This window comes from Colobus angolensis, unplaced genomic scaffold, assembly GCF_000951035.1.
Source record: "Colobus angolensis palliatus isolate OR3802 unplaced genomic scaffold, Cang.pa_1.0 Scaffold327, whole genome shotgun sequence".
Lineage (NCBI taxonomy): Eukaryota > Metazoa > Chordata > Mammalia > Primates > Cercopithecidae > Colobus > Colobus angolensis.
In genome coordinates this window covers 810,610-834,597 of record NW_012116566.1, presented here as the reverse complement: position 1 = coordinate 834,597, position 23,988 = coordinate 810,610, and the positions used below count along the sequence as shown (strand labels likewise).

The window sequence follows — 23,988 nt, the reverse complement described above, 5'->3', positions numbered from 1 at the left end:
GAGCTGGTTTGAAAGGGGGGGGGGGGGGGGGGGGGGGGAAGAAAGAGGTGGGGGTGAGAGAGAGCGAGAGAGCACGAGTGAGCTTGGAAAACTTTGCCAGTGGTGCTTGTGCTTCCTATGGGGTTGCTCAGGAGACACATCATGTCTAGTTCTCTGTCTCTGTGATTGGTAAGAAGATTGATCAGTGGTTCAGGTATGTTGAGTGCAATTCACCCCTCCGTACTTCCCTTCCGCCTTTCAGCTAATGGGGTTAGTACCCAGTGGTGGTAACCGGTTTTTAGGAATTGCAAAATGGTGATACTCTAATTCTGTCATTTCCTTTGGCCTCGATTATCTGGAATTATTCCCTCTCAGCTATTTGGTTACTCTAAAATAGAGTTTGTCGAGAAAAGGCAGAGTAAATGCTTGCTTGATCCTTTTTATTTGCCATTTTCAGGATAATGAATTGTTGCTATAGTAACTTCTACATATGACTTTTTTTTGGTATCATCATGGATTTAAATATATTTGGTGTGTTTCAAAGCAGTCTCTGTCATTTATCTTTTAACATGCCGCTTGTCCTATCCATAGGAGCCCCTTCAAGGCAGGTTGCTTAGCTGTCCTTAGCCATCACCTTCGTAGTCTTCAGCATCTTCCTTGTTGTTTGGTTTTGACACTGTATTAGTCCATTCTCATGCTCCTATGAAGAAATACCTGAGAATGGGTAATTTATAAAAGAAAGAGGTTTAGTTGACTCACAGTTCCACAGGACAGGGGAGGCCTCAGAAAACTTACCGTCACTGCAGAAGGGGAAGCAAACACGTCCTTCTTCACATGGTGCAGGAAGGAGAAGAATGAGAGAAGTACAGGGCGAAGCAGAGAAAAGTCCCTCACAAAACCATCACATCTTGTGAGAGCTCACTCGCTGCGCGAGAACAGCATGGGGGACCACCCCGTGATTCAGTCACCTCCCACGAGGTTTCTCCCCTAACGTGTAGATTACAATTCGGATTACAATTCAAGATGACATTTGGGTGGGAACACAGAGCCAGACCATATCAGACAACTTGAAATTTCACACGGATCAGTAGGAACTCATGATATGTTTTTCTCTTAATTGAAAAAAAGATAGCCTCACTCCATCTACTGGAAAGGTCTGGAAACAGTGACCAACCCAAAAGCCCTGATCATCCCGGATGACTAGACTGTGGGCTCTAAATACCGTTTACCACTAGAAGGAGATAGAGCTCCTTGAAGAAAAGATTAATTCCAGACCCAAGACAGGAAATGTGCAAGATGTTTCCAATTCAAATATAATTAAAGGGTTTTTTTCCTTCTTTGATTTTATATTTGTATTCTTTTATATAAAACCCTTATTTTAAAATATATGATTGAAACTGGTTTGGTTTATCCGGCTGCATAAACATAAATACATACTGTCAGTTACCACAATGACATCACATAACAAAGCTTCAACCAGGGTTGGCAAACTATGAACTGAGGGCTAAGTTGGGCTGCCTCTACATAGTTTACCTGTCACCTGTGGCTACTTTCATTGGTTGTTGGTTTGAGTAGTTGTGACGGAGAAACAGACTGTATGACCGCCCCCAAAACTGAAAATGTTTACTGTCTACCCTACATAGAAATCCAGGCACAGCCCAGCGGAGTTCTGCAGCTTAAGGTCTCACTCAGGCTGTGATCCAGGGGCAGGCCAGGTGTGCAAACCTCTCCAGGCTGGGCAGAGACAGGGCTTCCCTTCCTCTGTGACCATAAAGCAGGGGCTGCCCTCTGTTTCCTGCCCCATGGGCCTCTCTATAGGGCAGAATGTAGCAGCAGGTGTCATCAGAGCGAGGGCTTCAGGAAAGAGAGATTTTTTTAAATTGAATTAGGTTTTATCCTATGCATTTTCTAAATCAGAAAGTGGCCAGATAAATGTTGTAGGTAAAGACATACATTAGAGCCCAGTGATGTGTACTCCAAATACACATTTGTAGAAGTCAGATTAGCAACACATTGATCTCCATTGTTTTTTAGGCTTGCACCCTTGCTCGGAGGAATGCAGATGTCTTCCTGAAATACCTGCACAGGAACAGTGTGAACATGCCAGGAATGGTGACGCACATCAAAGCCCCTGAACAGCAAGTGAAAAGTGAGTAGAGCTGGGAATCCCCAGGGGCGGCCCGGGGCATGCCTGGCGAGCGACGGAAGGAGCCTGCACGACGTGTTCTGAGCTCTCAACCTCAGTTTCATTTTAAATGTCCGTTTCCTGTTAATGAAGCCCTTACTAATGATCTTAGTTTAATAATGAAAGATTAAACCAATGTATAGGCTGATATTATATTGAATAGGTTGATAATTTATTGAATAAATTGAAGAATATAAACAAGGAGAAAATGCAAAATCAGGATGATATTTACTGCCATTGGCTATTTTGTCAAAGTAAGTGAAAAATAAATAGGGGGAAAGGAAAAACCAGAGTTACCTATAAGCAAAGTATTTTTAAAGGCTCAAATTGAGAAAATACATCCCAATTTTATCACTATAAAGTATTATCAATTTTGTATACCTAAGGCATAGTTAATAAAAACAAATTGAAAAATAATAATATGTAGGTTATGTCATTTGAGTATAAAAACCTATGAAACCATGTTTGTGTGTGTGTCTGTGTGTGTGTGTGTGTATGTGTGTGTAAGTGCTTAGAAAAAGGTCTGGGAAAATGTATACTAAATTGTAATAGGATTGATGTGGAAGGAAAATGGATAAAGAAACTAAGGCACAGAGCAAGTAACTTTGACCAGGGCTACACAGCCTAAGTTGAGTTTTATAGGAAAAAAATTGTGATAATCAGTTAGCAAATGATTCATCTCACACTTTTCAAAACAATATGCTAGACGAAAACTTTCTGCATTACATTCTACTGTCTACTCGTCTGATTCATCTATTAGTTGTCACAAAATAACTTTGTTACACTACTATAATTCTCTAAGTTCTATCAGTAAAACATTTTTATTGATGGACTTTTTCTTCTGGAAAAATGTGCAGCTCACAAAAGCAACCGTTTTTCTGCATGAGTAAGTCTTCTGGGCCAGCAAGTTGTTTGCATTGATAATTGGTTTACTTGGTTCATTTCCTATAAAAATAATGTCCTTTCATCCATCTCTCAATATTGCTTTTATTTGTTGGTTGTGTACTGTCTTTTCTGATTGAAGATATTGTGGTCCTTTCTAGGTTGCACTAGTTTGACACACGTTTGTGTGTGAGAGGGAGACTATGGTTCATTTATTTCCTCATTAGATCTTCATTATGCCTTTGCTGTTGTATATCCTAATGTTGGATGCTGTGAAGAATTAAAATAGAAGTGTTCTATTTCCCTCAGAGCCTGCTTGGGGGTGAAAGGTTTATTTATGCTCAAGTCAGTGCACTAAGTTCCTGTAAGAGTAATGGTGGCAGAAAAGACAGTATAACTCCAAGGCACAGGCAAGGATGAATCTCAGACCACGTGGTCAGAGGACCTCCCCGCCGGGAGCTTGAGGAAGCACCATATCCAAGAGGGCACTTAGCACTGTTTGCTGCTCACTTGCCCAAAATTAGTACTGGCTCAGGCAGAGACTGTGGAAATGAGAGACTAGAAAAAATGCTTTGGCTCATGTTCATTTTCATGTGTGGTATTTTCATGTAAGTGACAGCTTAATTTTTTTTAGCAGACTTCAGATTTCAAACTTTTAATTTATTTCACTAAACTAGTTTACCTCTTCAGTGGAGTAAAAATAACAGCATGACCACTGGTCCCTGGGGGATAGTTGGCAGTGTCTGAGGGCATTTTTTATTGTCATCAAAAATGATGACACCATATTGTCACCTTAAGAATATGGTGGTATTTAGGGTGATAATGGTAGAGATGGAGAAAAGTCAGTAAATTTGGGGTTCATTTTGGAGGTAGTTGAGAGAGTCTGTTGTTAGGCTGGATGTAAATGCTGCTCTTCTGTTCTTATTTATCACAAAGTGCAGCCTGCTAGGAACTCAGTATTTGTGGATAACTTCCTATATTAATGGTTTTCCAATATAATAAAGTTACCAGGAACCCTGTCTTTGATTTGCAGTTTCACTCTCGTGAATTTTTTTCTTAAGTTTTTTGTTTGTTTCATAAACTTCTAGAGCAAAACAGACTTAGTGTCAAAAACTCAAAAAGTGTACAAATGTGTAAGTTACCTAATTCCTTAGCTACTGGTAACCACTGTCAAGACTTCTGTGCAAGCTGTCTGTGCATATAAATGTAAGTATGTAGAGAAATACAAACATGTATATTTCACTCACCCATCCCACTTTTTAATTTGACAAAAATGAGACTATATTACCTTGCAACTTGCATCTTTCACTTAATAATATATCTTAGTCATCTTGCTGTGTCAGAATTTAAAGACCTGCTGTTCTTTTTAATACCCAGTGTAGCATTTCTGAAGTTGATTTGACCTGTCCCTCAATTGGTGGGTCCTACATTGCTGCCCATTTTGCACTGTTCTAACCAGCGCTTCAGTGTTCAAACATCTTTGTCCAAACAGTTTTGAATACTTGTGTGAGCACTGTTCATCTGAAAGATAAATTCCCAGTTCAAAGGGATGCATGCACTTTTTCAATGTCATTCCCTGGGGTCATCATACTCAGTTTTTCTTCTTCCATAATAGAGGATTGTGATTACCTGTTCCCTTACTCTTTCCAACACTGGATCTTATTCATCTGCCAGGAAAGCAGTGAAAGATGGTCTCATTGTTTGAGGTTAAATGTGTTCCTGTATATTTAGTGACTGTATTTTTTAAATTGTGAACTTCATATTTATAGGCTTTGCTCATTCTTCTTCTAAAGAATTGTTCATTATTTTTCTGTTGACTATTCTGTGTCATATGTTCCCAATTCTTAAAAAGTTTTTGTCTGTGCACCAGTTTTTGGTGGTTCTTGTTTGGTTATGACATTTTAAATGTTTGTGTAATAAGTTTTTTTTTTCCTTTATAACTTCATGCTTCTCTGCTTCCCCACTTCATGTCCTTTCCTCTCCTAAGGGATTATGGTTTTGTGTTTCTTTTTATTTGAGATGGAGCCTTGCCCTGTCACCTAGGCTGGAGTGCAATGATGCGATCGCGGCTCACTGCAACCTCTGCCTCCCAGGTTCAAGCGATTCTCCTGCCTCAGCCTCCCAAGTAGCTGGGACTACAGGCGCCCACCACCACACCCTGCTAATTTTTGTATTTTTAGTAGAGACAGTTTCACCACGTTGGCCAGGCTGGTCTTGAACTCCTGACCTCAAGTGATCCACCTGCCCACCTCAGCCTCCCAAAGTACTGGGATTACATGTGTGAGCCACTGTGCCTGGCCTGGTTTTTTTTTTTTTTTTAAATCCACCCTTGTTGATTATTACTCCGCCACTTCGATACAACCTTTAATCTGTATAAACCTCCATATACACAAGGTTTTAACAGTCTTGAAAAAAATGCTGATTTTTTTTCAGCCATTGTCGAATTGCGTATTATCAACTTGTGCATTATGCTGAATGCACATTACAAAATACACATATCCCACGAATCCATCCAGCCGGAGGTATTACAGACTGACCTCAAATTTCCAGTGGTCTTTTTATCGTAAGATGCTCAGTGGAGGTGAGAGTGAGAAGAGGTCTGGTCGACATGCTCACTGAGACAGGAAAGCAGCGTGATTCTTTATTTATCGTGCTGTCTTGGCATGGCATTTGCCTAAAAGTCTCAATAAAAATGAATGGAATTTTGCGGCTGTTTTAATTGATTGCAAGCACCAACATACATCATTTTCTTTTTTCTCTCAGATATCTTGAATGAGCTCTTCCAGCGGGAGAACAGGGTATTGCATTATTGGACCATGAGGAAAAGACGGCTGGACCAGTGTCAGCAGTATGTGGTCTTTGAGAGGAGTGCCAAGCAGGTCAGTGTACACCTGGTGCCCAGCCTCCCCGCAAACCCCTGTGCTTACACCAGCCTCCACAGAGAGGCCAAGCTTGACATTTCCGCCCTCTTGAAAACCACTTTCTAATGATAAACAGTGTTGCCTTCTAGTTATGTTTGTTATGAAAAGAAAACCCCGCAGCCTGGTGAAAGCATGTCACTCAGTGATTTTTGACCCCCAACACGTGTGCTTTCCCCTGCTGTCTTTACGTCGTCTCTAAGACAGCAAAGTACAAGTCATAATGACGAGGATTGTTTAAAAACTGTTAGGGCACCTTGGTTCTGTACTGAGGTAAATACAATGGATTTTTTAATATTGATGTGTTTATATTTTCAAGACAAAGTTTTTATTTTTCCAGTTAATCAAGCTAAAATTAAGTAAAAAATGTGACAGATTTTCTTTCCTTTTTTCTTTTCTTTTTTTTTTTTTTTTTTTTTGAGACAGAGTTTTGCTCTTGTCGCCTAGGCTGGAGTGCGGTGGCATGGTCTCAGCTCACTGCAACCTCCGTCTCCCAGGTTCAAGCGATTCTCCTGCCTCAGTCTCCCAAGTAGCTGTGATTACAGGTGCCCGCCACCACGCCTGGGTAATTTTTGTATTTTTAGCGGAGATGAGGTTTCACCATGTTGGCCAGGCTGGTCTCAAACTCCTGACCTCAGGTGATCTGCCCGCCTTGGCCTCCTGAAGTGCTGGGATTACAGGCGTGAGCTACCGCACCTGGCCCAGAATTTCTAATAATTTAGTATAGTCAAAAAATGTTGATGTATCAAGGGGGCACATTTGGAGCATCCCCTTCTTAGGTCATTTTAGGATGAAGTGCTTCTGCCTGTATCATCAGTCATGGAAGATCATTTGATTGTAAAATCTGACCCCATGTTAAGATTTAAGATGCGTGTCACTTCTGTTTTTCCTTAATGGTAGCTTAAGAATCTGTAAACTTTCATCCAGGATTTGGGGGTCTGGAGGGAAGCACAGGAGAGAAGGTGATTCCCCCAGTGCCTGTGTATGGCCTGGCCCCAGTCTGGGTGCCTTAAAGTCACCTGGGGCAATTCTGTGATGTCAGTCGGTGTTGACCCACATTCTGATCACAATGCGGACCCATCTTCTGAATCCAGCTTGCAACCTAATATGCAGCTGATCCAGAGCAGGCATTGGATACATGCTTTTTAGCTGAAGAAAAATTAACTTTCTTAGCAGAGGTTTCAGACTTAAGGAACAGCTTTTGTTCTATTTAGGAAAATGTAAGTCTCGAAGGATGCAGCCCATGCTCAGAACGGCTCAGTTCCCAGAGTTGGATGAACTGGGTTCCTAGGCCGGGGATCTGACGCTCTGCCCTGCCTTGGCCCTTCTCTCCTCCCAGTGGCATTCCAGGTGTAGTCAGCATGTTCCTGACAGTCAGGTGCATGCAGTCGCGTTTGGTAAATTATACTCTCTTAACATTGTATTAGACAGTTTAACCATATTTAAGATCATTGGAGGCCTGGTTGGATTTCTAATTAGAGATGGTTTCAGGTTCTTTTCTCACATAACTATATTATCTCTCCATTGAAAGACAAGGAATCCCTCAGCTACAGAGAAGCAAAATTGTTGATAATTCTGTTGTCAGAGAAAGATAATGGAATGTATTGTTGCATTTTCCTGAAGTCCACTTATTCACCAAAAATAAAATCCTGAAGTGTGTGCTGTTGCAGGTGGTTGCCCCGTCTGCCTTCCGGCCGTTCCGCTTCTGTTCATTGTCACAGTGTGCAGCGGATACCTGGTGCTTTCGCAGACCGGCCTCCAGGGCTCTCGCTGATCTTGCTGTGGCGCAGGCCCCTCCCGTCTGCTGGCTGCCCGCTCCGGGCCTTGCTGTTCTCCTTCCTGTCTCCCAGTCTGGCCATTGCCTTTCTTGGTGCTCGTTTGTGACTTGTTCTTGTCTTTCTTTCCTCTTCTTTCTGTGTGCTGTCTCCCAGCCCAGGCCTCCATTTCTGGTCTCCGGATTCATAAATCCCACTTCCTTGACATCACTCCACAGTGACTTTACCAGAAGCAGAACTGCAATCGCGATTCCCTGTCCTCATGTCCCTCTTACCTTGCTTGTTGTTAGAAACCACTAGGTGTGGTGTTCTTGCTTCCCTCTTCCCTGCGCCCTGCCTCCTTCTCCTCTCCTTGCTCCTGCACCAGGTCCAGGAGGCGCAGACCTCTGGGTTTCTCAGCCTCTTCCCTGCGCCCTGCCTCCTCCTCATCCTCCTCCTCCTCCTCCTCTCCTCGCTCCTGCACCAGGTCCAGGAGGCGTACACCTCTGGGTTTCTCAGCCCCGTCCCACTTCCCACTGCTGCCCTGGCTGTGTCCCCTTGCCTATCTGCTCCAGGGCACTCCCCAGGACAGCTGCTTCCCCTCTCTCTCCACTCTAGTCCCTTCCTGAAAAAGGCTCATAGTAGTGGTTTCTTTCATTGTGCTTTTACTGTGCCTTTAGGTTTGTGGTTACAAGAAACTCAAACTTTTGTGTGTGTGGGAGTGTAAATTAGTTCATTGTGGAAGACAGTATGGCAATTCCTCAGGGATCTAGAACCAGAAATACCATTTGACCCAGCAATCCCATTACTGGGTGTATACCCAAAGAATTATAAATCATTCTACTATGAAGACTCATACACATGTATGTTTATTGCAACACTGTTCACAATACCAAAGACTTGGAACCAACCCAAATGCCCATCAACAAGAGACAGGATAAAGAAAATGTGGCACATATACCCTATGGAATTCTAAGAAACTCAAACTTTTTATTGTTGCCACATAAGCGACACCATTATAACCATCTTGAATGTGCTTTTTAAAAATTTTGTAATTGTGATCAGACTTCAGAGAGGGAATGCTGCTCGATGCTGCCAGCCTTGGTTTGCGATTTGACCTTTCAACGAGGTGCTGCGGCCTTTGGGCTTCTCTTGGGAATGTTTAGCCCTCTGACTCCATTCATTCCTTCCCATTCCAGGCTTTGGAATGGATCCATGACAATGGCGAGTTCTACCTTTCCACGCACACCTCCACAGGCTCCAGTATACAGCACACCCAGGAGCTCCTGAAAGAGCACGAGGAGTTCCAGATCACTGCAAAGGTGGGTTCAGAGTGGACTTTGTGTAGTAGCCTCTAAGTCAAAAGCGAGTCTTTCTCAAAAATATCATAAAGAAATTCCTCATGAGATTGGAGAAAAGGGATGACCCAGTGGGCTGTTCCACATTAACTGGGGGATGCTTCCTCCTGCCGTTCACATGTGTCCCTCTGTGTCCTCCACCTCCTCCCTTCATCTGTGCCCTTTGTCCCTCTGATGTCTGTGAAGACTGTCGTCTGTCTCCTTTTATTCCTTGTTTTTCTCATTATTCCTTCTACACTTTTCCCCTTCTGTTTTCTTCTCTAAGGTGTTTTCCGAGGACTTGCTTTTTTTGTGAAACACTATTTGGTGTCCCCTAGTTGACCTTTATGTATTCTCGGGGTGTTTTCTTTCCTACACCTGGGGGTGTTTCACCATCTTTAGATGGTGAAAACTGTTACAGTCATGTTGCTCACGCTCAGTCCAGCTTGAAGTTGTCTCTGTTTTATGGTTGGCAGAGTCTGTGTCGTCGCCTCTGTTAGTGATTGTTCAGAGGTGTCTAAAACTTGAGGCATTTTCATTTTTCTCCTGAAAATAAAAATAAAATTATGAAATCTAATTATCTTTATGGCATATATGTGAGTAAATACGGCTTTTTGAGGAAAAATACAAGAATCCGCATACTGACCTGAACGTTGTCCCAGTTAAGGCTTCTACCTGCAGAGGCTGAGTCCTTCCAAGAGCTCACAACAGTTTTGAGACTCTTTTGGAGTCACCATTGCAACCTGTGGGGTTTTTGTTTTTTAAAGCCTAAGTATATGTCCTTTGTAGTATTTTCTGAAGTGCCTCTATTGTTGATGACAGATTCGAGTTTTTGGGAAAAGCTGCCAATTATTTCAAATGTATAAGAGTGGGAAATAAATGATAAGCAGGATAATATTTTTGGTTAAAAAGAAGTGTTTCTATAAAGTAGCAAAATTGATTGTCTCCTGTAGCCCCTGCCCTGGCTTTGAAAACATAACAGGAATTTTTCAGTCATGTAGAGAGAGAATGGCTACTTTGTATTGTTTATTTGTCCATGTTTCTGTTTTCTCTTACTATTGCTGACTCCTCCGGCTCTTCTTTGCCACCCTCTGCTCCTGGTCCCCAAAGCTCTCCTTTCCCTTGGCCCTGAGGTGCTGGGCTCTCAACTTTTCCACGGCTCCTATCCTGGAGGCTCACACAGGCAAGCAGGGCTGCAGAGAGACCAGGCATGGGGGGCGCAGGAGGAAGACCCAGCCCAGGGTTGGGATGTGCTGAGCACTAGGGGAGGGCAGGGGGCAGGACCATGGGACAGTAACTGCCCCCAGAGGCACAGTGAGCACTGAGGAGGGCCGACCCACCCTCCCCTGCAGGTAAGGATCGTGGCTTTTCCTCCTCCACATACACACCTGGCTGGACAGTTTTCACTATTTAGATATTAAGTAATAGTTATGCGCATTATGTGATCTGTATTTAGGGGTGTACGTGTGTGTGTTAGTCATGGAATCTTGCTCTGTTACCCAGGCTGGAATGCGGTGGCACCATAATGGCTCAGTGCATCCTCAAACTTCTGAGCTCAAGCGATCCTCTTCAAACTCCTGAGCTCAAGGGAGGCTGAGGTGGGAGGATCGCTTGAGGCCAGGAGTTTGAGACCAGCTTGGGCAAGATGACAAGATCCTGTCTCCACAAAAAGAATTTTTTTTAATTAGTTGGACATGGTGGTGTGTATGCCTGAAGTCCCAAGCTATGTTTGCTTATTTGAATATCGTTTGATTATAAAGATATTAAGAAAATGCCTGACATCACATACCACACTCAAAACTAGATTTAGGATTTGCCATCTTTCACTGCTACTCCACTCGGCAGGCCATTGTGGTGTACGGCAGACAGTCTGCTCACTGCCCACCGCTACTCCACTCTGCAGGCCATTGTGAACAGCCAGACGGTCTGCTGACTGCCCAGCTCCAGGGTCCATGCATGGGGGATGTGATGTGCACGTGACTGTCTGGAATTGAGTAACATGGTGGCCTGTTCCACTCATAAAGTGTATATGAAAGAATTTTTCCATTCCTGAATATTCCTTTTCCTCAAGTTTGGTGTGTGGTTATTGAAAGATTGAGCAAGGATAGGCTTATTTTTTATTCTTGTATTTTATAAGAAATATCTAAAATTGTGAGTGAGACATGACCTTTCTGATCCCCAAATATGTAGAACTGTTTCTGTTGTTGGGTTTATTGAATTGGTTATACTAGGAGGAACTGGTAGATTTTGAAAAGAACACCGCTCACCTTTCCTTTTCTTAGCAATCTTTTTCTTTGGTTTTTGACTGCCTTTCTCTTAATCAGAAAACACCTGCTTTGGTGTTTGGAGATGTCCTTTGATTTTTCGTCATGAGCTGAGGCTCCCTCACTTGCCTTCTGTCACCCGATCTTAGAATCTTCTAAGAAACCATTTTGCTTTTACTGTATAGAGAATTCCTAGCTCTGAAAGGAAAGTCTTTCAGCACACTTGTTACGATGTTATAACATTTTTAGTGTTGATGGAAGTGAACCTGGAGGGCTAAACAAGAGTCTGCCATCACTGGCTCACCGAGACTCGACTCAGTCCCTTCACAACTGTCAGTGCAGTCATTTCTCCACGGGTCTTGCAGGCACCACTTGCATCCAGATTGTGGGTGTTTATTTAAGAGAGATTTCTGTCCTCACTCCAAACCTAGTGACGTAGGCTCTCTTGGAGTGAGGCCTGAGGATGAGCATTTGAACAGCTCGCCACGTGATTTTTGCACACACTGAGGTCCGGAAACCATTGCCTTACTGAACTGTTCAGGATGCCACAGCCTTCTTCCCATAGGGCTTCCTGTGGTCCTAATCACCAGCGTCCCCAATGCCAAATGCCTTACTTTGTTAGAAAGTGTCTAACACCATTGAATTTCTGTCTAACAACATGATGAGCAAAGCTCTCCTGAGTTTGTGGACTTAAGACTTCAAATTGGTTTTATTTTTCTCCAGTTCCTCAATTACGCCTACAGATGAGGTTGTTCAGTTAAAATGTTTATGTGCTTTTTAAGCACTGTAACAATCTCTAGAGATAACAAATGGAATAAGAATGAAAATCCTTATAATATCTCACTTTAAAAGATGTAAGAATTTTCTTTGATGATGTTTTCCAAGATAAATGGCTTTGGAAAAAAATTAGGTTGAACTTATCTCTTACCTTAGTACCGAGATAAATACTGGAATAAGATTTAAATATCAGCAGTCGTACCTAATAGCACCAGAAGAAATAACAGGATTTTTTTATATCCTCGTATGGAGAAATTTGTCTAAATGACACAAGATCCAAACCCATGAAAGAAAAGGTTAATAAATTCACCTACACAAAAAAATGTAAAACTTTCCACAGGGCAGTCCACCATAAGGAACATCTAAAGATAAAAATCAAATAGAGAAGATACATAGGCAGCTCATATCACAAAGGACTGATTTCCCAGTAGGAAAGAAGTTTTACAAATCAATAAGGAAAAAAAAAGACCAAGAAAATGGACAAAAGATACTAAACATGTGTCATAGGAAGGGAATAAATGGCTTTCACCATGAAATCATCAACTTTACTTAATATCAGAAAAGCGTACATCAAAACCACACTGAGTTCATTTCACCCAGTGGATTAGCAGAGATCAAAAAGGTTGACCCCATGCTGCGTGGACGAGGCTCCATTGTTGGGGGAATGGAGCAGGGCAGCCCCTCAGAGGCCTCTGGCAGCATCTTCCTGCCCGCTCGCACTGCGCTTGCTGTCTGCCCCAGCAGTTCCAGGTCTCACAATGTGTGTTACGGCAGCAGCACTCAGGCACGTGTCTAACCACCGGTCACGCAACTGTTTGATTTCTTGCATTGTTGCCGTGGTAGACGGAATTTGGAAACAACACGGAGACCTACTGGCGGAGAGACGTTAACTTATGTCCATCCATACAGTTCACATCCATATAGTGAAATATTACCCAGCTCTTAACACAGACGAGGACTTTAGTTCTGATCAGGAAGGACAACTAGGATTTGTTCAGTGGAAAATACTAATACAGAGCACTGTTTGTTGTATGCAAGAAAATGTGTAAAAAATGAGAGAGAAAAATACTTACGTACATTTGTTCACTTGTACATGCACGTAAAATGTCTCTGAAGTGATAGCAAGAAGCTGGTAATTGGAACTAGTGACAGTGGAAGGTGGAGTGGGAAGAGTTTTTACTTTCTTTTTTAACTTTGAAATTTTGAATCCTGTAAATGTATTTTAAAAATACCAATGCAAGTAAAAATATACTGAGATATTTTTAAAGTTCATAGGTTAGCAGATTTACAGTACTTAGTTTTTGTCACACCATTCAGTTGCTCAACAATTCTTGTTTGATTTTGGCAAGCTGCATTATCTTTTTATCTTCACTTCTGTGTCCCCATCACTGAAAACACTCAATAGCTTTCTTCACCCCTTAAAAATAGACCTACAGGTGGTTTACAGTGTCCTCCAAAGGTGGCCCTTGTGGCAACGTAAGGGATGTTAGTGAAGCGAAACAAGCAAACATTTCTGGGCTGTGAAGGTGACGTTCTCACAGGAGAAAGACAGACAATGATTGTAAAAATCACTTGCACCCCCTGTCAGAAGGCCATGCATGTATGAGAGGCAGCAGAGCAGAAGAATAGGCAGGGAGGCAAGCTGCAGTTTAAGGGGGTCCAGGGAAGGCCCACTAAAAGAGTGGCATTTATTTGAGTAGAGACATGAAGGAGCCATAGGGATATCTGGGGAAGTGGCTTTCCAGGCAGAAGCACCAGTGCAGAGGCCCCAAGGAGGGTGCTGGCCTGGAAGGGTGAGTTGGTGAGTTGGTGAGCCACAGCTGAGGAATGGGGGTGCTGTTGGGTGGCTGGGGGCTGGCTGGGGTGTTGGGGTTATTTGTGTAGAGTCTGGAGGATCTTGACAGCTGACTTCACAGGTTACCCAGTGACTTATGGCTTAGAACTTTGATTTTACAAGCTAAGATCATTTATCTGGGTTTCAAACTCTAACCTTCTTTCTTTTGGGGATTTTTAAAGTCAGTTTCCTGAATATGTTTTAAAAAGATTTTCTAGTTAAAGCTTAACGGAGAATAGCAGGTTCCATAGGAGAAGAGTAGCTCACTTATTTGAACACACTATGACAAAGGAAGCTTAATAGTAATAACCATCGAAATGAATGTGAGGAGAGAGATCTGTTGGACCAGTTAAGTGAGGTTGCCAAATGGTATATATAACTTGGTTTGTGGTTGTCTGTGTATCTCTGTGAAAAATAATAAATTATGCTTAACTTAATGAAAGATCTTTTCTGTGTACATATAAAATAGAATAATTTTAGAGAGAGCTCTCAAACAGGGAAACAAAATTTACAGTACCTCTATATAGATAATTTCCTGACTAGTGATTTTCCTCCACATTTTCTAAGAGTTAAAAAAGCAATCAACATGATACAGAGGAGCTTCATGAGGAATTTTGTTGAGTGCCTGCTCTGGGGACAGCCTTGGCCACACATGCTCCAGGAAAACCACAAAGTCGAATGGCTGCTTGCCCCGAAAGAGCCGTGGGTCCAGTTGGGCACAAAGAGTAAACATGCACAGAGCAAGGAGTGTCTTTGCCCAGCAGCTTTGAGGAGAGTAGCAGCATGGTGAAGACTGCGTTCTTCACATACATTCCTTCACACATTCATTCTGCGTGTTTTTACTGAGCACCTCCTAGATGAAGACATTGCTGACAAAATAGTCTAAGTTTCTTCTTTGAGGTCATAAACATGCCATTCATTGTGGAAGTGCTGAGGAAAGATAGCTGGTCAAGAATCCGGGAGATGGAGTGGGTGGATTTGGGGCTTTGGTCTCAGTTTCTACCACCAGGCAGTTTTCCTGTTCAGAGCTGGGAGTTGGAGGCAAGTCGCCACTATGTTTCAGGTTTCTGGCAGTCGAGTTCATTTGCCTCACAATACTTTCCCGTTGTTTTTGCAGCAAACCAAAGAGAGAGTGAAGCTATTGATACAGCTGGCAGATGGCTTTTGTGAAAAAGGGCATGCCCACGCGGCAGAGATAAAAAAATGTGTCACTGCAGTGGATAAGCGGTACAGAGACTTCTCTCTGCGGATGGAGAAGTACAGGACCTCTTTGGAAAAAGCCCTGGGGATTTCTTCAGATTCCAACAAATCGGTAAATGGCCTTGTGCAACCTGAACAAATCAAGATCTTCTTCCTAACGCCCTCTTTGCTGATTTAATTAACTGAGTTCATTGGCTCTCTTATTCCACAGAGTAAAAGTCTCCAGCTGGATATCATTCCAGCTAGTATCCCTGGCTCAGAGGTGAAACTTCGAGATGCTGCTCATGAACTTAATGAAGAGAAGCGGAAATCTGCCCGCAGGAAAGAGTAAGCCAGTCTTTCAGAATCTACCAGGATTCATTGAAAAAGTGAAGAGAATGTCGTTTGGACAGACATGCTTCTCTATGTGCTTTGAAGTCACATGGCACCCAGGCTTTTTGCTCTGAGTGGACTTAGTTGTGTCAGCACAGACTTCACTGGGTTCGCTGTCCTCTTATCACCTGGTTCAGAAACAGCATCTAGTTTTTAATCCCCGTGCCTGTGTTTCATGTGGAGTTGACAAATTGTCATTAATAGATAGTGATACTAAGGAGAGGAAATTAATAGGTTTTATCACCCCTAAAACAAATGTAGGTGTTTAAAAGTTGCCAGTTAGTAAACCCTATATAAATAAATAAGAGTGCTCTAACCCGGTGGTTCTTAATTGGCAGTTTCATCCCCCAGGGACACTTGGCAATGTGAGGGGACACTTTGGTTGTCACAGTGGGGAGGGGCAGGGAGTGCTGTTGGCCTTTAGTGGGAAGCTGCTGAGCACTCTCCAGTGCAGAGGACAGCCCCACAGCAGAGTTACCTGGCCCCAGATGTCCACAGTGCCAGGTGGAGAAACCCTGATCTATCAGTACCTCAATAAAATGTTTGCAGAAATCTTGTTTTCCCCTTTGAATTAGCGGCTGGATACTGTTGTTCTATTTGTGATTTACCTCTCCCAAATGATCACTCTAAGACTAATACTTTTAGACCCTCTCTGTTATTTCGTAAATCCATAAAAGTAGATAGTGAAGTGAACTGCACCCTAACTGGACTCCTCACTGTCTTCCTCTCTTTAAGGTTCATAATGGCTGAGCTCATTCAAACTGAAAAGGCTTATGTAAGAGACCTCCGGGAATGTATGGATGTAAGTAAGTTTTTTTTCATTTTTTTTTTTTTTTTTTGCTTGTTTAGATTGAGCATAAGCTTGCTATTTTATTCTTACCTGTTGGTAGTCCTTAGAATAATTACAATTTTTTTGGTCATTTTTTTAAATTTAAAGTATGCTTAAGCACCCAGTTTCATGTTTCTGCACTTCTGTAGTGTTCTAGGTTTGTTTTTCACTCATTACAGAGATGATACAGCATTAATCCTCTCATTCTGTTTATCACATGATGGCCTGGCTGACAGTCTCTTTGTATAGAATTTTACAGCAGCTTCAGAGAAATGTGCCTACTAATTATGACTGGCAACTAATACTCAGTGGTATCAGGAATATTGGTTGTACTTGTGGAGTAGGTTAATTCCAAAATTTGAAGCTGGGAATAATTTTAGAGTTGAAAAGTATAGGAATTCTTTTCAAGTATTAACAGCAACTGAGGGCCTTTTTTAGAAGGGTTTTTTATGTTTTGTAAAAGGGTCCAGTCCTCAGTTATACTTTCACTTGCACATTAACTCTGCGTGTTTACAGATGTCAGAAGCAACTGTTTCTTGAAAACGTGGTGTTTATTTTTGTCTAACCCCTGTTTCCCTCTCGGCCAGACCTACCTGTGGGAAATGACCAGTGGTGTGGAAGAGATTCCACCTGGCATCGTAAACAAAGAACTCATCATCTTCGGAAACATGCAGGAAATCTACGAATTTCATAATAAGTGAGTGGCTTTTCCTTTGGGAGCAGTTACTTTTGAAATCCACATGCTATGCTGAAGTTTCGTCACAAGGAATGAAACGTTCCTGTTGAATTAGGCAGATGTCAGTGATTTTGTTGTCATTCAAATGAAGCCTATCAGTCTTTCTCCAAAAAGACTGACATTCTAGAAACTCTTTTAATACAGACTCAACTTTGTTTGTACTTATCTTCTACAGAAATAAGATCAGGAAAACTATGAAAATATTTTTATAGGAAGCTTAATTTCTCTGAAGCTGAGCCGTCAGGTGCCCTGTGAGTTCCTTCTGAGGGTTGAGAGACAGTGGAGCCCCCTTGGGACTGCTGGCCTGTGATGTTTGGTCTCTTATAGTAAGAGATAGGAACTGAAGAAGCAACAGAAGTGTATTCTGACCAAATTAAAATGCACTTTCCATTGGCCACAGGAGGTACCTGATTCTCTTTTAACATTTTTGAAGCAGCAGCGGCAGAAGCTCCTTTAGGTGGCCTGTGGTGAGATGATGCAGGGGTCAGCAAGAGCACAGTCCCCTCACTCCCCAGCAGAAGGCAGAAAAGACCAAATGGGTTTTCAGCCAAATATTTACATCTCTAAAGTTATATCCTCAGTGAACACACTAGCACTTTCCCAGAAATATATTTGTTAGAAAGTGTTTGAAGGCTAAACTGGCTAGCTGTTTGAAAGTCACAATAATTTACCTTAGTTAAGAGCTACATGTTTTGTTAATTCTTTAGGGGGCACAGATTTCTCAATTTCTGGCATATCTCACTAGTAAAATGTCTTAAAACACCTTCATAATATGATACCATTTTTATTCTTGGCAGCATATTCCTAAAGGAGCTGGAAAAATATGAACAGTTGCCAGAGGATGTTGGACATTGTTTTGTTACTTGGGTAATGAAACCTCAACCATTTGTTCTCTCCCAGCTATTAGGTGACATTGAGGGAAGTTAGGAGGGATGGTCTTCATTTCCTTTAAGTCACCATCTTCTGCTTATATTCATGCTTGCAGAGAAATAGACTTTACCTCAAAGAATTGCATCCTTTAACTAATTGTTTTGGTGGAGTGAGTTTTTTTATTGGCCCCGGCGATGGTTTGAAATAGAATATTTAGTATGCCAGGCCTCCACTTGACCCTGGGGATTTGCTGATAGGTGAGTTCCCAGTCCTTCCCGGGGATCGTCCAGTCTAGAGGGGAAGCAGACAGGTGAACATGTAGTCATGCTGTCCTAAGCCCACAGCCAGGTCTGCACGTGCCGCTGTGGAAAGAGGACAGGTGCTCAGCCCGACGTTCTGGGGTTGGGGAGGCTGCTGCAGCTGCATGCTGTCAGAACGATGTGGTTCTTATTTCAGTAGCTTTCTTTTTAAAATAGGGTCTCTTCAACTTGAGGCTTAAATTTCCATTATCCATACAGCTTCTTTTCTATATGAAAGTTTATCATGCGTTCATTTGTTATGGTTTAAATGAGATCTTTTTTTTTTTTGGCTTATAGGCTGACAAGTTTCAGATGTATGTCACATATTGCAAAAATAAGCCTGATTCTACTCAGCTGATATTGGAACATGCAGGGTCCTATTTTGACGTAAGTAATAGATTCCTAAAGAGACTGTAATTTTCCAAGTTGTGTACATAAAATGCAGCGTTACTCAATAACTTTCACCTAATTGATAGTACAATATTTTCATTTTTATCTCTCGTTTATATTGGGCTATTCTTCTATTGTCTTCTGTTTTTTAAAGATCCTACACAAATACTGGAAGCCTTATATCTGTAAGAAACTTAGATTGTAATATATACATGTATGTTTGTGTGTGTGTGTATGTTATTATTTATACTCAATCGTTTATAATGTCATTACTATTTATATTCAATACATTTTTTCACATGTAATATTGTACACAGAAGGCATAAACTATTAAGCTTCTTTTCCCCCTCAGTAAAACAAAAACAAATGTGGATCTTTTTATTTTTCCTATTTTAATTTCATGATGTTATGAATTTTCAAAATCAACCTACCAGTAAAGTTTTACAAATAGTGCCATAACAACTAGGATAATTAGAAGGTTAACTAATTGTGTTCTCATTGGAGTAAACGTAGATACAGGCCATCTGTGTTTTGAAAGCTATTCAGCGGATTGTTCAGCACAAAAGGGATGGAGCTTTAGAACGTGATACACAGAGTGCTTTCTGGGTTTCCAGAACTTGGGCAAATATGTGCCAGTACATTTTGATTGAAGGATAAGGTGCTATTGAATAGTGTGCATAGTTTGGTGCATAAGGTTATGAGGATGTGGAACTTGTTTTCTGTCTTTACACTTGCGTATGTAAAGATGGGATCATCAGCTCTGACCTGAAAGTCTGGGGACGTAGAATAAACTTTTCAGTTTCTGTCTTTGAGATGAAGCCCTACCTGTAGATGACCCTATTTTAATTGTCATTCTCTTGACCGTTACATTACACATTACACATCACTGCCTTTTTAAATAGGAAGGCTTCTCCCAGGCCAAAGTGGCCTTTTCTTTTTAATATTTCACATGATTCTAGGTCTTTGCCATCAGACGAAATTCAGTACCTGTGTATGGAGATAGAAGTATTTTAGTATTAAGTATTTCACTTAAACAGTGAGAGCACATAGCACATTTAATGTTTGGAATCAAAGCCAGTTTAGAAACCCTTATGCCCCAGCAAAAGAAACTATCATCAGAGTGAACAGGCAACCTACAGAATGGGAGAAAAGTTTTGCAGTCTAGCCATCTGACGAAGGGCTAACATCCAGAATCTACAAAGAACTTAAACAAATTTACAAGAAAAAAAAAAGTGAGCAAAGGATATGAACAGACACTTCTCAAAAGAAGACATTTATGCAGCCAACAAACGTATGAAAAACTCATCATCAATAGTCATTAGAGAAATGCAAATCAACCACAATGAGATACCATCTCCCACACCAGTCAGAATGGCGATCATTAAAAAGTCAGGAAACAACAGATGCTGGTGAGACTGTGGAGAAACAGGAACACGTTTACACTGTTGGTGGGAATGTAAATTAGTTCAACTATTGTGGAAGACAGTGTGGCGATTCCTCAAGGATCTAGACCCAGAAATGCCACTTGATAAAACAGCAATCCCATTACTGGATATATACCCAAAGGATTATAAATCATTTTATTATAAAAACACACGCTCACGCATGTTTATTGCAGCACTGTTCACAATAGCAAAGACTTGGAACAACCCCAAATGCCCATCAGTGATAGATTGGATAAAGAAAATGTGGCCATATACACCATGGAATACTATGCAGCCATAAAATAAGGATGGGATCAGGCCAGGTGCGGTGGCTTAGGCCTGTAATCCCAGCACTTTGGGAGGCCAAGATGGGTGGATCACGAGGTCAGATCGAGACCATCCTGGCTATTATGGTGAAACCCCATCTCTACTAAAAATACAAAAAAATTAGCCAGGCCGTGGTGGCGGGCACCTGTAGTTCCAGCTGCTGGGGAGGCTGAGGCAGGAGAATGGCGTGAAGCTGGGAGGCAGAGCTTGCAGTAAGTGGAGATCACGCCACCGCACTCCAGCCTGGGCAACAGAACAAGACTCCGTCTCAAAAAAAAAAAAAAGGATAGGTTCATGTCCTTTCCAGGGACATGGATGAAGCTGGAAACCATCATTCTCAGCAAACTAACTCCAGAACAGAAAACCAAACACTGCGTGTTCTCACTTATAAGTGGGAGTTGAATAATAAGAGCACATGGACACAGGGAGGGGAACATCACACACCGGGGCCTGTCGGGGGGTGGGGATCTAGGCAAGGGATAGCGTTAGGAGAAATACCTAATGTACATGACAGGTTGATGGGTGCAGCAAACCACCATGGCATGTGTGTACCTATGTAAGAAACCTGTATGTTCTCCACATGCACCCCAGAACTTGAAAAGAAACCCTTATGCCCTAAAACATGTCTTCAAGAATAAGAGAAATCATGCCTAAGAGATTTCACAAGTTACATGCTTTCAGTATTCATAGTATGTTGGTTTATTTTTTTAGAGGCTTTCTGCTCCAGCTTCCTCTATTCTCCAGACTATCTGATAACCTTTGATTATACTTCTTACCAGTAACAAGCGGTATTGAACATCTATATGGTGCTCATTTAACTCTAAGGTCTGTCCTAGGTGCTAGCATAAAGTGGTGATTAGCACAGACACAGCTTGTCTTCACAGCAAGGAATACAACCAGCCAGCAGGTCGTTGCCTGTAAAGGACATAACTACAAAATGCAAAGTGCAAATCATGGCATTAAATGTGCACTGAACAGTAATGTAGATCCTCCTGCTCCAAAGTACCCCTTGCTCTCCAGAAGTAACATTTTAGAAGCAAAAAAGTCTGTGTTAGTAATTTAAAAACCTCTTAGGAGAAGAAAACTCTATTATTTCAGCATGATTAAAAAGTTGTCAGGTACAGTATTTGGAAAAGTAACGTGTCGTATAGCCATGGTTTAATAGTGTAGCCCTATGATTAAGGCTTGTTTCTCGTTTGGTTTTGTTTTAATACAGGAGATACAGCAGCGACATGGATTAGCCAATTCCATTTCTTCCTACCTTATTAAACCGGTTCAGCGAATAACAAAGTATCAACTCCTTTTAAAAGTATGTATAATGGGTCTTCAGCCTGTGAAATTTTATGAATTATGTATTATTATTTTGACATTTACATAATTACCCTGAATTTTTTGAAACACCTAGTCATTTAATTTTACTTTTTAATTCATTAGTATTTATGGCCCTGCCTAATTTCTCATTGCAAGAGTTAAATGAGAGTATGTGTCATGATTATGCATCTGAACTCCACTGACCGACCCTAAACATAAAATGAGAAATCATCAGTTCTTGATATTTTAGTACCCTTAGTTCCCAGCTGTGGCTTGCTGACTGTGGACCAGGCGTGGTGCACTTTGGTATGCTTCATGTATGTTGACCTCCCAACAATGCTAGTCTGCGGGTATGGAAACTAGCCTCGGACTGTAAGGGGCGTGCCCAGAGTCATCACTCACACTTGTTAACAGGCTCAGCTCTGAACACAGAGCTGGCTGATGCCCAGGGCTTCCACTGAAGCCATGGAGAACCCACGCCCAGGAGGCTTCCTCTGTCTTATTACTTGTCTCTGATGTCACAGCCCTCATGGCACACCTTGTTCATACAGATCACAAGTATTGGAGACAGGCTGACCTCCGCTTTGTATTGGTTGTGAATGACTATAATTAAAATCACATTTAGGAAAACAGTAGCGATTAGTCTTGACAATAGAAAGGTAAACAAAACTTAGAATTCGTGCTAAGAGTTGTCACAAAATATATTATGTATCATCAATATGCATTTTCTTGACTACATAAAAATTGCCAGCTTTTGTCTGGTAATGTTCAGCATACCGTTTTCTCAGCTGGTGAATGTTATTAAGCATTAAAACGTAGAAACCATGCATTCATCCCAGGAATGGTATTCTGTGAATCCTGCCTTGTTCCGTATACTATCCTAGGCTCGACAACAGGAAGTTATTATGTAATTTGTCTAGATATGAAAGAAATTTAGATACGAATACCTGAAACTCTTGTTTACCCTTTTGTTAGTAAGAAAAATCTAGAGACAGTAATAAGTGGCTACATTGTTTTGTGAAAGTGATACTATCATGGGATTTTTCTATTGGAAAAGCACTTCTGTATTTTCATATCAAAATTCCATGAAGTGATTTTGTGACCATCCCTGCAGAAATATATAGTTGCTATAAATGCACAATAAGTCAGGAGGCTAATTTGTTCATATGCAGATTTGTCCTTTGCTTTCTAATTCTGCAGAGGCATTTACCTTTTAGTGTCCTCGGGATGTAAGGGTTTTGTTTTTAGCGTGTAGTTCTACTAAACCGGTGCTTAAATTTGTGAACCTCACCTTACTCTGCCAGAGGTAGGTTCTTCAGAAGAACATTAATAAGCTCCCTTAAGCTCCCCAACAAGGAAGATTTTCTGCCAGTTATCAGTTATTAGGCTCAGTACACTGCATTTGTGAGCAGTGTTTGCCATGCTGCTTAGGATCACAGGTAAACACCATCTGGTGATGAGGGAAGGTGCCCATCAGGCAGCTGAGCTGCTCTCAAGCATCCTCTGGGAGACCAGTTTTGACTGCAGTGTCATACCTCTCTTTTGTCAACTTCCAAGACACAAAACACTGCTGTTGCTATTACTGACTGGTAGTAAGTATTAATACACCAGTAAGAAAGTATCTTGGAGCCCACCAGAAGGTGAACTTATTGTTCCTGCTATCTTTCATTTAATAACGGATGTTTCTCTAAATAGCTCTGAAATAATCACACACATAGGGCTCCCCAGAGAGAGGTAATTCAACCATTAGAGCTTTTCTAAACATCCTACGCGAAAAGGAAATGCATTTGCCTGTAAGTACTCATGCGGCGTTACTGTTTCTGCTGCGTGACTTGGCTGGTCCAGTTTAGATGGGGTGTTGCATTCATGGCTCCAGGGTTCAAAGTCACGCTGGGATTGTGTGGTAAACGCAGTTGGACCTGGCATGGCCATCAGCTGTAACCAGTAGCTGATCATGTGTTACACAATAATTAAATATCTCTATTTTTTTTTTTTTTTTTTTTTTTGGAGACAGAGTCTTGCTCTGTCCCCCAGGCTGGAGTGCAGCAGCATGATCTTGGCTCATTGCTGCCTCCACCTCCCAGATTTAAGTGATTCTCCTGACTCAGCCTCCCGAGTAGCTGAGATTACATGCACCCACCACCACGCCTGGCTAATTTTTGTATTTTTAGTAGAGACAGGATTTTGCCATGTTGGCTAGGCTGATCTCGAACTCCTAACCTCAGGTGATCCACCCACCTCAGCCTCCCAAAATGCTGGGATTACAGGTGTGAGCCACCACACCTGGCCTATTGCTGATT

At 41.8% G+C, this 23,988-nt stretch overlaps 1 protein-coding gene across 1 annotated transcript in view; it reads left to right on the top strand.

Moving 5' to 3' along the window:
• The window catches only part of TRIO (trio Rho guanine nucleotide exchange factor), a 237,590-nt gene that overhangs the window by 102,356 nt on the left and 111,246 nt on the right, over positions 1-23,988 (top strand). The window contains exons 17-26 of the mRNA XM_011951774.1: positions 2,014-2,128; positions 5,810-5,925; positions 8,918-9,040; positions 15,048-15,242; positions 15,342-15,457; positions 16,238-16,304; positions 16,919-17,028; positions 17,865-17,934; positions 18,534-18,623; positions 21,594-21,686. Coding sequence (XP_011807164.1) covers positions 2,014-2,128; positions 5,810-5,925; positions 8,918-9,040; positions 15,048-15,242; positions 15,342-15,457; positions 16,238-16,304; positions 16,919-17,028; positions 17,865-17,934; positions 18,534-18,623; positions 21,594-21,686 — 1,095 coding nt within the window. The remainder of the gene's footprint in view (positions 1-2,013; positions 2,129-5,809; positions 5,926-8,917; positions 9,041-15,047; positions 15,243-15,341; positions 15,458-16,237; positions 16,305-16,918; positions 17,029-17,864; positions 17,935-18,533; positions 18,624-21,593; positions 21,687-23,988) is intronic.